Here is a 12,767-nt window from a genome sequence, read left to right as displayed (position 1 = left end):
TCAAGGAACTTGAAGACTGATCTATTGAGATTAAACCATCTAAAAAAGAGAAAGAAACAAGAATGGAGCAAAATAAACAATATCTAATAGACCTAAGGGGCACTGTCAAGCATATTAACATACACATAATGGGAGTATCAGAAAGTGAGAAGGTACGTAGAAGGGACAAAGAATATTCAAAGAACTAGTGGCCCCTGATTTCTCAAATCAGGTGAAAAATATTAATGTACACAAAAAAGAAGCTCAGTCAAATCCAACTTAGATAAACTCAAAAGAACCACTCAAAAAATACATTTTAAAAAGAGGCAAGCCAAAGATAAAGAGAGAAACTTGGAATAAGCAACAGAGAAGGGACTCATCATGTAAAAGGAATCTTCAATAAGATTAATGACAGTTAATTTTTCATCAGTGATCATGGAGGCCATAAATCAGTGAATTAAAATATTCCAAATGATGAAAGAAAAACATTTGTCACACAGGAACTCTATATACAACTAACAGGTAAATTAAGAGTTTAATAATACATAAATGATTATCTATTTTAGAAAGATATGTTCCAGCAGTACACAAAACTGAATAAAAATATTAAAAGTAATTTAAGCAAGGTAGTGGTAATTTGACTTATTTTATTGTCTTTATTTATATAGTGATTTCATTCTTCCTGTATTTCTAAATTTTACTCAAAAATCTCCATTTTTGCTGGAATAAGATAGAAAACAAGAAATATTACATAATACATTATAATAAACCTAAAATACATTATTGTGTAATTTTTCATATATTTTAGATGTAATATGGGCATTTTATTTAAAAGTCAGAAAGAAGATATCAAATTTGATATTTCCATAGCTAAATAGTTCCTTTCCACAATCAAAAAAATTCTACATAAATAATTTCACAGTATGTTATTACATTAGAATCATCATGTTACCTGTAAGCTTAAATTATCTTTATAGGGTTGTTCTTTCTGCCAAATATTGCTATAATTTTCTGCTAACAGTGGTATAGTTGGATTCTCATTTTTCACTTGATAAATTACATGCTGAAATTGTGCTGAAGATTCCAATGGCTCAATTCCATAGCTGATGTTTTCAAACTGAAGGAATCCCCTGAATATTTAGAAAGCAATGATATAAAAACCCTACAAGTGATCCCATCAAAGCTATAATCTGAAATGTGAAAAAAAAAAAACTTAAAAAATTTAAAGGATTAAATTTAAAAACTTTAAACTAGGTGTTTAAATAATTTCAAAGAGCTGAAAGAAACCATATATAAGCAACTAAAGGGAAATATTTTAATGATGTCTCAATAAATAAAGAACATCAACAAAGGCATGGAAATTATAAAGATGAAATCAATAGAAACTGCAGTTTGAAATACAGTAAGAAACACATTATGAACACACTCTATTTTCCCATTTTTCTGGTATACCATTAGTAACTGAGATATCACATTTACCTTACTTTTGCTCATATATTAAAGAAAAAATATATTTCAAATTAATTTATATTACCTGTATAGTAGTCATATTTATTCAAGATATATTAGTTAAGATCAGGTATTTGTTGAAAATCAAGTACTTATTGAGAATTCCAATCATGGTCATGTTCTCAGAGTTTAGAATAAGGGAAAGCAGGTATATTGAGTGTATATTTAAAGAAGTGGATATCTATGAAAACCACATTAAACGAATGCCAATTTTTCTGAGTTGACATGAGCAAATTCTAGAAGTCAGGCAACCAAAACCAAAAGGAAGTTAGGGAGAATCTGGAGAATCTTTTTTTTTTTTTTTCCTTTGCTCTGGACCAGACTACCTCTAATAAACTTAGTATCTTTCTCTTGCCACCACCACTGATGAAAATAACTTATTTCTGCCTTTTTACCTCCCAGGGGCTTTCTTAATTAGTTGATTTATGTCTGAAACTTAGTGCACCTAAACTCAAAGCATACAATACGTATGTATTGAAATAATTAATTCATATCATTTTCCATAACAATTTGAGATAGTTGAAAGATAAAACAACAATATTATTTAGTTCTAAAGTTTCCTTTACTGAAACTATCCCCTTCTGCACAGTATCTTTAAAAAAAATAACTCCAGTCAGGAATCCCTGGAGTGATTTCATTTGAATGGACACTAGAGTTCAGCTGCTAATATTGATATAAAGCAACCTCTCAGATTTATATTCTTCTTAAACATTCCCAGATTTATTTCTGCTAGCCACTAAGTTTCATTTTAAAGTTTTCCATGTATAAGTATCATGTAAGATCCTATTACCTGAGCCCAGAACAAATGCTGAGTGTTGCAAGGGAATTTGGAATATCTGCAAAATATCCTTGGTAATGGCAATGTATCTAAAAAACAGTATGGAAAAGTAAATAAATAAATTCTTTATGAATAAAAATGTATTTGCTAACATTACAGTAGATTAAAAACGTTAAAATAATTGAAAATAATGATTGTGTATCATATAGATTTGTTAATGCAGCTTTTCAAGAAAAAAGGGTATTTGATAATCCTCTTTATTTTGCACCACCAAGGTGCCAATGAGTATTCTTTCAGGTCTGGTTTTATCTCTATCATGTACTATTTTTATGTACAACAATCAACCACAGAACAGGTCATAATTATGCAAAATAAAATATTTGTATTAAATTGTCATCATGGGATAGACATATCCCAATGGTAGTGATAAGGCCACGTCAATAAAAAAAAAAAAAAACATATGAAAACAAATATCTGTGACATCTAGAGCTTACCTTAAAATATGAAGACTCTAAATGCAAAAATGCAGTTTCATTATATGTATAAATCAAAAAGTCCTGGGATAAAAATGAGCTAAGAAAAACAAAAATAAAAATGGTTGAGTCATGAATTTAATATTAATATAAACATCAAAATAAAAACAAATGTGAAAAACCTAAAGTTTGTATAATAATTTGCTTTAATTAGAGCATACTGACTCCTCTGTATCAGATATTAACATATGAGCCTATGTATGTCTTTATCTAACAAACATTTACTAGGTGCCTACTACTGATAGATGCTCTTCTAGGCATTGGGATACAGCAGTAAACAAAAGACAAAACCACTGGTCTTCATGAGAGTGAGAGACAAATACTGCTAGCATGTTAGATGTTAAATGTTATAAATAAGGCCTGGGTGAGGGAATTTGGTTACAAAGGTAGATAGGATGGCATGAAAAACCTCACTGAATAAACTGAACCTGAAAACAAACCACATGGATTTGTACAGATATGTTATTTGAGACACAGGATAAAATGAAAAGACCCTTAGGCCAAAATATGCCTTCGGTATATAAAGAACAGCTAAGGGGTGGCGTGACTGGAATGAAATGTTGATTGAAGATGAGAGACAGTAATAAGAGATAGTGTCACAGAGATGAGAAGCCATTAGAAGATTTCATACAGATATATGATAGGATCAGACCAATATTTTATGTTATTTTTAAAGTTTTATTTATTTACATCATCTTTACACCCTACATGGGGCTCAGACTCACAACCCTAATATCAAGAGTCACATAGTCTTCTGACTGAGCCAGTCAGGCATCCCTCAGACCAACATTTTAATAGAATCAGACTGAATGCTATCTTGAGAATTATCTGTAGAGTAAATAAGCAGAGAGAGCAATTAGGCTATTATCCAGGCAAGATATGATAGTGACTTGAACTAAAACAGTAACAATAGTAGAGGTCCAATTACAAGTATATTTTGAAGATTGAACATGGAATTTAATAACCTATTGTGGGAAATAATGCATTGTGAGGGAAAACAAAAGAAAAAATTGATATCAAGCATGATTCCAAGATTTCGTTTTGAGAAACTAGAGTTGCCATTTACTGAGATGACTGTAGGAAGGAATAAATCTTAGGAAAGTATCAGAAGTACATTATGCGGTCACCTGGATGGCTCAGTGGGTTAAAGCCTCTGCCTTTGGCTTGGGTGATGATCTCAGGGTCCTGGAATCGAGCCCCGCATTAGGCTCTCTGCTCAGCGGGAGCCCCTCTTTCTCTGCCTGCCTCTCTGCCTACTTGTGATCTCTGTCTGTCAAATAAATAAATCTTTTTTTTTTTTTTAAGATTTTATTTATTTGTCAGAGACAGGGAGAGAGAGCGAGCGAGCACAGGCAGACAGAGAGGCAGGCAGAGGCAGAGGGAGAAGCAGGCTCCCTGCCAAGCAAGGAGCCCGATGTGGGACTCGATCCCAGGACCCTGGGATCTTGACCTGAGCCGAAGGCAGCTGCTTAACCAACTGAGCCACCCAGGCGTCCCAATAAATCTTTTTTTTTAAAAAAAAGAAGTACAGTATGGATATGATAAGTATGAGAATTCTAGCAAACACCAGATTGTCAAATAAGTAGTCAGATAAACAAGTAGGTGTTCATTGGAGAGGAAGAAAGTAGAGATATAACTTGGGAGTAATCAATACATGGATGTATTTAAAACTGCAAGAGGGGATGAAATAACCAGATGATTGAATGCAGTGAGGGAAAACAAGATCCAAGAAAAGTACCATGGAGTATTCTAAGATTGGAGAGATGGGGAAGAATCTAAAAAACAAACAAGATGAAACAAAGAAAACTGAGAGAGTAAACACAATGGTAAGAATTAAACCAGAAGTCTGCAGTGTTCTGGAAGCCAAATAAAGAAAGTATTTTTGGAGGAGATACTGATCAGCTAGACAAAATACTGCCATTTGGTCAAGAAAAATGAAGACTAAAAAATAACTGGCATTCAGAAACATGAAGAAGTTTCTTATTATAATTGAGTTTTACAGACATTAAAGACCAACATAGGTTTAATGATCATGAATTAGGTGAGAATAGTCATAAATGAGGAGTTTTCTTCCATGTTGTTCAACTACGGAGATGTAAGGCAGACAAATTGCAGTAGTTACAAATATATATTTTCAAAGCAGGCAAAGAAGAGGCTGTTTGGCTCCACTTGCATGAAATTTTGAGAAACTGCAAATTAGGAGACAGAAAGTATGTTGATTGCATGAGTGTTGCCTGGAGTGGTGGGTGGAAACAGGGATTAAATGTGAAATGGCATGAGGATCTTACATAGGATATAAAATGTTCTACAACTGATTTATGGTAGCTGGTTTCAATACTGTATATAGTTATTAAAAATTATTGAATTATACACTTGAGTGAGCTTTATGATATATGAATGTACCCAATAAAGTTGTTAAAAATAAATGCAAATATAATTAACACATTCATAAAATATGTCATTAGTTGAATTTCCCACCAATAACCACTTGATGCATAATTAAGATTGATTTTACATCAGGCACACTTTTAAAAACTTTTTTAAAATTTAAATTTTTTATTTTTTATTTATTTTTTATTTTTTTTAAATTTATTTTCAGTGTTCCAGAATTCATTGTTTATGCACCCACACCCAGTGCTCCATGCAATATGTGCCCTCCATAAAACCCACCACCAGGCTCACCCCAGTCCCATTCCCTCCCTCCAAAACCCTCGGTTTCTTTCTCAGAGTCCAAAGTTTCTCATGCTTCGTCTCCCCCTCTGATTTCCCCCAACTCCCTTCTACTCTCCATCTCCCCATGTGCTCTGTGTTATTCCTTATGCTTAGCAGATAAGTGAAACCATATGATAATCGATTCTGCTTGACTTATTTCACTCAGCATAATCTCTTCTAGTCCCATCCATGTTGACACAAAAGTTGGATATCATCTTTTCTGATGGAGAATAATATTCCATTGTAAATATGGACCACATCTTCCTTATTCATTCATCCATTGAAGGGCATCTTGGTTCTTTCCAAAGTTTGGGGACTGTGGCCCTTGCTGCTATGAACACTGGGGTACAGATGGCCCTTCTTTTCACTACATCTGTATCTTTGGGGTAAATACCCAGTAGTGCAATTAGGGGGTCATAGGGTAACTCTATTTTTAATTTCTTAAAGAATATCCACACTGTTTTCCAAAGTGTCTGCACCAACTTGCATTCCCCCCAACAGTGTAAGAGGGTTCCCCTTTCTCCACATCCTCTCCAACACGTGTTGTTTGACTGTCTTGTTAATTTTGACATTCTAACAGATGTAAGGTGTTACCTCAATCTGGTTTTGATTTGACTCTCTCTGATGGCTAGTGACGATGAACATTTTTTCATGTGTCTGTTAGCCATTTGTATGTCTTCATTGGGGAAGTGTCTGTTCATGTCTTCTACCCATTTTTTTGACATGATTATCTGTTTTGAGTGTGTTGAGTTTGAGGAGTTCTTTATAGATCTTGGATATCAGCCCTTTGTCTGTAGTGTCATTTGTGAATATCTCTCCCATTCCGTGGATTGCCTCTTTGTTTTGTTGACTGTTTCCTTTGCTGTGCAGAAGGTTTTGATCTTGATGAAGTCCCCAAAATTCATTTTCGCTTTTGTTTCCCTTGCCTTTGGAGACATCTTAAAAGAAGTTGCTGTGGCCGATGTCGAAAGGTTACTGCCTATGTTCTCCTCTAAGATTCTGATGGATTCCTGCCTCATATTGAGGTCTTTTATCCATTTCAAGCTTATATTTGTGTATGGTGTAAGAGAATGGTCGAGTTTCATTCTTCCACACATAGCTGTCCAATTTTCCCAGCACCATTTATTGAGCAGACTGTCTTTTCTCCACTGTATATTTTTTTCTTGCTTTGTTGAAGATTATTTGACCATAGAGTTGAGGGTCCATATCTGGGCTCTCTACTCTGTTCCACTAGTCTAGGTATCTGTTTTTATGCCAGTACCATGCTGTCTTGGTGATCACAGCTTTGTAGTAAAGCTTGAAATCAGGCAACATGATTCCCCCAGTTTTGTTTTTCTTTTTCAACATTTCCTTAGCAATTTGTAGTATCTTTTTTTTTTTCCAAAAAAATCACTTTTTTATTTCATTGGTTTTCTTTCTTGTCTTCCTATTTTTTATTTTATTTTTTCTTATTTCTTTTCAGTGTAACAGTATTCATTGTTTTTGCACCACACCCAGTGCTCCATGCAATATGTGCCCTCCCCAATACCCATTACCTGGTTCTCCCAACCTCCCACCCCCCCGCCCCTTCAAAACCCTCAGGTTGTTTTTCAGTGTCCATAGTCTCTCATGGTTCTCCGCCCCTTTCAATTTCCCTTAACTCCCTTCTCCTCTCAATCTCCCCATGTCCTCCATGTTATTTGTTATGTTCCACAAATAAGTGAAACCATATGATAATTGGCTCTCTCTGCTTATTTCACTCAGCATAATCTCTTCCAGTCACGTCCATGTTGCTACAAAAGTTGGGTATTTATCCTTTCTGATGGAGGCATAATACTTCATTGTGTATATAGACTGCATCTTCCTTATCCATTTGTCCGTTGAAGGGCATCTTGGTTCTTTTCATAGTTTGGTGACCATGGCCATTGCTGCTATAAACATTGGGGTACAGATGGCCCTTCTTTTCACTACATCTGTATCTTTGGGGTAAATACCCAGTAATGTAATTGCAGGGTCATAGGGAAGCTCTATGTTTAATTTCTTGAGGAATCTCCACACTGTACAATTTGGGGTATCTTCTGATTCCATACAAATTTTAGGATTGTTTGCTCCAGCTCTTTGAAAAATGCCCATGGAATTTTGATCGGAATGGCATTGAAAGTATAGATTGCTCTAGACAGTATAGACATTTTAACAATGTTTATGAGCATGGCATAGTCTTCCATCTTTTTGTGTCTTATTCAATCTCTTTCATGAGTGTTCTGTAGTTCCTCAAGTACAGATCCTTTACCTCTTTGGTTAGGTTTATTTCCAGATATTTTATGGTTCTTGGTGCTATAGTAAATGGAATCAATTCTCTCATTTCCCTTTCTGTATTTTCAATGTTGGTGTATAAGAGAGCAACTGATTTCTGTACATTGATTTTATATCCTGCCACATTACTGAATTACTGAATGAGTTCTAGTAGTTTGGGGATGGAGTGTTTTGGGCTTTCCATATAAAGTATCATGTTATCTGTGAAGAGAGAGAGTTTGACTTCTTCTTTGCCAATCTAAATACATTTTATTTCTCTTTTTTGTCTAATTACTGTTGCTAGGACTTCTAATACTATGTTGAACAAGAGTGGTGTGAGTGGGCATCCTTGTCGTGTTCCTGATCTCAGAGGGAAGGTTGTCAGCTTTTTCTCATTGAGGGTGATATTCGCTGTGGGTTTTTCATAGATAGATTTTATGAAGTTGAGGAATGTTCCTTCTATCCCTATACTTTGAAGCATTTTAATCAGGAACAGATACTGGATTTTGTCAAATGCTTTTTCTGCATCAATTGAGAGAACCATGTGGTTCTTCTCTCTTATTGATTTATTCTATCACATTGATTGATTTGCAAATGTTGAACCACCCTTGCAACCCATGGATAAATACCACCTGGTCATGTATAATCTTTTTAATGTACTGTTGACTCCTATTAGCTAGGTTCTTCTTGAGAATCTTGGCATCTGTATTCATCAGGGATATTGGTCTAAAATTCTCCTTTTTGGTGGGGTCTTTGCCTGGTTTGGGGATCAGGGTAATGCTGGCTTCATAGAAAGAGTCTAAAGTTTTCCTTCTGTTTCAATGTTTTGAAATAGCGTCAGGAGAATAGGTATTATTTCTTCTTTGAATGTTTGGTAGAATTCCCCAGGGAATCCATCAGGTCCTGAGCTCTTGTTTTTTGGGGAGGTTTTTGATCACTGCTTTGATCTTGTTACTAGATATTCAGGTTGTCAATTTCTTCCTGATTCAGTTTTGGAAGTTTGTAGGTTTTGTAGGTTTTCAGGAATGCATCTATTCCATCTAGGTTGCTTAACTTATTGGCATATAACTATTGATAATAATTTCTGATGATTGTTTCTATTTCCTTGTGTTGTGATCTCTCCCTTTTCATTCATAATTTTATTAATATGGGTCTTCTTTCTTTTCTTTTGGATTAGTTTGGTCTATAGTTTATTGATCTTATTGATTCTTTCAAAAAAAAAGCTTCTAGTTTCACTGATGCATTCTACTATATCTCTAGTTTGTCTCTCATTGATCTCTGCTCTAATCTTGGTTATTTCCCTTCTTGTGTGTGGGGTTGGCTTAATTTGTTGTTGATTCTCCAGTTCTTTGAGGTGTAAGGAAAGCTGGTGTACTCTGGATTTTCATTTTTTTGAGGGAGGCTTGGATAGCTATGTATTTCCCCCTTTGGACCACCTTTGCTGCAACCCAAAGATTTTCTTGTGGTTGAGCTCCAGTTTCAAAGCATTGTGATCTGAGAATATGCGGGGAATCATCTCATTCTTTTGGTATTGGTTGAGCCCTGATTTGTGACCCAGTATGTGGTCTATTCTGGAGAGGGTTCCATGTGCACTCAAGATTAATGAGTATACTGTTGTTTTATGGTGGAATGTTCTGTATATATCTATGAGGTCCATCTGATCCAATGTGTCATGCAATGCTCTTGTTTCTTTATTGACTTTCTGCTTGGATAATCTCTCTATTACTGAGAGTGGTGTGTTAATTTGCCCTACTCTTAATGTATTCATATCAATATGACTCTTTATCTTGATTAACATTTGTCTTATATAGTTGGCTGCTCCTATACTGGGGGCATAAATATTTATAATTGTTAGATCTCCTTGGTGGATAGACCCTTTAAGAATGATGTAGTGTCCTTCTATATCTTTGGCTACAGTCTTTAGTTTAAAATCTAATTTATCTGATATGAGAATTGCTATCTGATATGAGAATTTGAAGCCTATTGGCTTGAAAGATGCTTCTCCATACCTTCACTTTCAGTCTGGATGTATCCTTAGGTTCAAAATGAGTCTCATATAGACAACATGGATGGGTCCTATCATTTTGACCAATCTGCAACTTTGTGGAATTTTATGGGTGCATTTAGGTCATTCACATTGAGATTATTGAGAGATACGTTTTTATTGATATCATGTTACCTGTGAAGTCTTTGTTTCTATAGATTGTCTCCATAAATTTCTGTCCAATGATATTCTTGGGTTTTTTCCTCTTTTATAGAACCCCCGTTAAAATTCCATGTAGTGCCAGCTTGGTGGTCACATACTCTTTTTTATGTTTTGTTTTTCTAATTTTTTTTTATAAACATATATTTTTATCCCCAGGGGTACAGGTCTGTGAATCACCAGGTTTACACACTTCACAGCACTCACCAAAGCACATACCCTCCCCAATGTCCATAATCCCAGTCCCTTCTCCCAAACCCCCTGCCCCCCAGCAACCCTCAGTTTCTTTTGTGAGATTAAGAGTCATGTATGGTTTGTCTCCCTCCCAATCCCATCTTGTTTCATTTATTCTTCTCCTACCCACTTAAGCCCCCATGTTGCATCACCACTTCCTCATATCAGGGAGATCATATGACAGTTGTCTTTCTCTGCTTGACTTATTTCGCTAAGCATGATACGCTCTAGTTCCATCCATGTTGTCGCAAATGGCAAGATTTCATTTCTTTTGATGGCTGCATAGTACTCCATTGTGTATATATACCACATCTTCTTGATCCATTCATCTGTTGATGGACATCTAGGTTCTTTCCATAGTTCGGCTATTGTGGACATTGCTGCTATAAACATTCGGATGCATGTGCCCCTTTGGATCACTACATTTGTATCTTTAGGGTAAATACCCAATAGTGCAATTGCGGGGTCATAGGGCAATTCTATTTTCAGCATTTTGAGGAACCTCCATGCTGTTTTCCAGAGTGGCTGCACGAGCTTGCATTCCCACCAACAGTGTAGGAGGGTTCCCCTTTCTCCACATCCTCGCCATCATCTGTCATTTCCTGACTTGTTGATTTTAGCCATTCTGACTGGTGTGAGGTGCTATCTCATTGTGGTTTTGATTTGTATTTCCCTGATGCCGAGTGATATGGAGCACTTTTTCATGTGACTGTTGGCCATCTGGATGTCTTCTTTGCAGAAATGTCTGTTCATGTCCACTGCCCATTTCTTGATTGGATTATTTGTTCTTTGGGTGTTGAGTTTGCTAAGTTCTTTATAGATTCTGGACACTAGTCCTTTATCTGATATGTCGTTTGCAAATATCTTCTCCCATTCTGTCAGTTGTCTTTTGGTTTTGTTAACTGTTTCCTTTGCTGTGCAAAAGCTTTTGATCTTGATGAAATCCCAATAGTTCATTTTTGCCCTTGCTTCCCTTGCCTTTGGCGTTGTTCCTAGGAAGATGTTGCTGCGGCTGAGGTTGAAGAGGTTGCTGCCTGTGTTCTCCTCAAGGATTTTGATGGATTCCTTTCACACATTGAGTTCCTTCATCCATTTGAGTCTATTTTTGTGTGTGGTGTAAGGAAATGGTCCAATTTCATTTTTCTGCATGTGGCTGTCCAATTTTCCCAGCACCATTTATTGAAGGGGCTGTCTTTTTTCCATTGGACATTCTTTCCTGCTTTGTCAAAGATTAGTTGACTATAGAGTTGAGGGTCTATTTCTGGGCTCTCTATTCTGTTCCATTGATCTATGTGTCTGTTTTTGTGCCAGTACCATGCTGTCTTGATGATGACAGCTTTGTAATAGAGCTTGAAGTCTGGAATTGTGATGCACCCAACGTTGGATTTCTTTTTCAATATCCCTTTGGCTATTCGAGGTCTTTTCTGGTTCCATATAAATTTTAGAATTATTTGTTCCATTTCTTTGAAAAAGATGGATGGTACTTTTATAGGGATTTCATTAAATGTGTAGACTGCTTTAGGTAGCATAGACATTTTCACAATATTTATTCTTCCAATCCAGGAGCATGGAACATTTTTCCATTTCTTTGTGTCTTCCTCAATTTCTTTCATGAGTACTTTATAGTTTGCTGAGTATAGATTCTGTGTCTCTTTGGTTAGGTTTATTCCTAGGTATCTTATGGTTTTGGGTGCAATTGTAAATGGGATTGACTCCTTAATTTCTCTTTCTTCTGTCTTGCTGTTGGTGTAGAGAAATGCAACTGATTTCTGTGCATTGATTTTATATCCTGACACTTTACTGAATTCCTGTACACGTTCTAGCAGTTTTGGAGTGGAGTCTTTTGGGTTTTCCACATAGAGTATCATATCATCTGCGAAGAGTGATAATTTGACTTCTTCTTTGCCGATTTGGATGCCTTTAATTTCCTTTTGTTGTCTGATTGCTGAGGCTAGGACCTCTAGTACTATGTTGAATAGCAATGGTGATAATGGACATCCCTGCCGTGTTCCTGACCTTAGCAGAAAAGCTTTCAGTTTTTCTCCATTGAGAATGATATTTGCGGTGGGTTTTTCATAGATGGCTTTGATGATATTGAGGTATGTGCCCTCTATCCCCACACTTTGAGGAGTTTTGATCAGGAAGGGATGCTGTACTTTGTCAAATGCTTTTTCAGCATCTATTGAGAGTATCATATGGTTCTTGTTCTTTCTTTTATTGATGTGTTGTATCACATTGACTGATTTGCGGATGTTGAACCAACCTTGCAGCCCTGGGATAAATCCCACTTGGTCGTGGTGAATAATCCTTTTAATGTACTGTTGAATCCTATTGGCTAGTATTTTGTTGAGTATTTTTGCATCTGTGTTCATCAAGGATATTAGTCTATAGTTCTCTATTTTGATGGGATCCTTGTCTGGTTTTGGGATCAAGGTGATGCTGGCCTCATAAAATGAGTTTGGAAGTTTTCCTTCCATTTCTATTTTTTGGAACAGTTTCAGGAGAATAGGAATTAGTTCTTCTTTAAATGTTTGGTAGAATTCCCCCG

General features: G+C 35.9%; 1 protein-coding gene across 1 annotated transcript in view; it reads right to left on the bottom strand.

Moving 5' to 3' along the window:
- Positions 1 to 12,767, bottom strand: part of LOC101691786 (disintegrin and metalloproteinase domain-containing protein 18-like) — a 204,420-nt gene that overhangs the window by 176,173 nt on the left and 15,480 nt on the right. Inside the window, exons 4-6 of the mRNA XM_045070988.1 lie at positions 2,761 to 2,839; positions 2,279 to 2,355; positions 932 to 1,109 (exon numbers count right to left, since the gene is read on the bottom strand). Coding sequence (XP_044926923.1) covers positions 932 to 1,109; positions 2,279 to 2,355; positions 2,761 to 2,839 — 334 coding nt within the window. The remainder of the gene's footprint in view (positions 1 to 931; positions 1,110 to 2,278; positions 2,356 to 2,760; positions 2,840 to 12,767) is intronic.

Source organism: Mustela putorius, unplaced genomic scaffold, assembly GCF_011764305.1.
Source record: "Mustela putorius furo isolate JIRA1106 unplaced genomic scaffold, ASM1176430v1.1 tig00003976_pilon_pilon_pilon, whole genome shotgun sequence".
Classification (NCBI taxonomy): Eukaryota; Metazoa; Chordata; class Mammalia; order Carnivora; family Mustelidae; genus Mustela; species Mustela putorius.
Note: the sequence above shows the minus strand (reverse complement) of the source record. Positions and strands in the feature narration are given on the sequence as shown.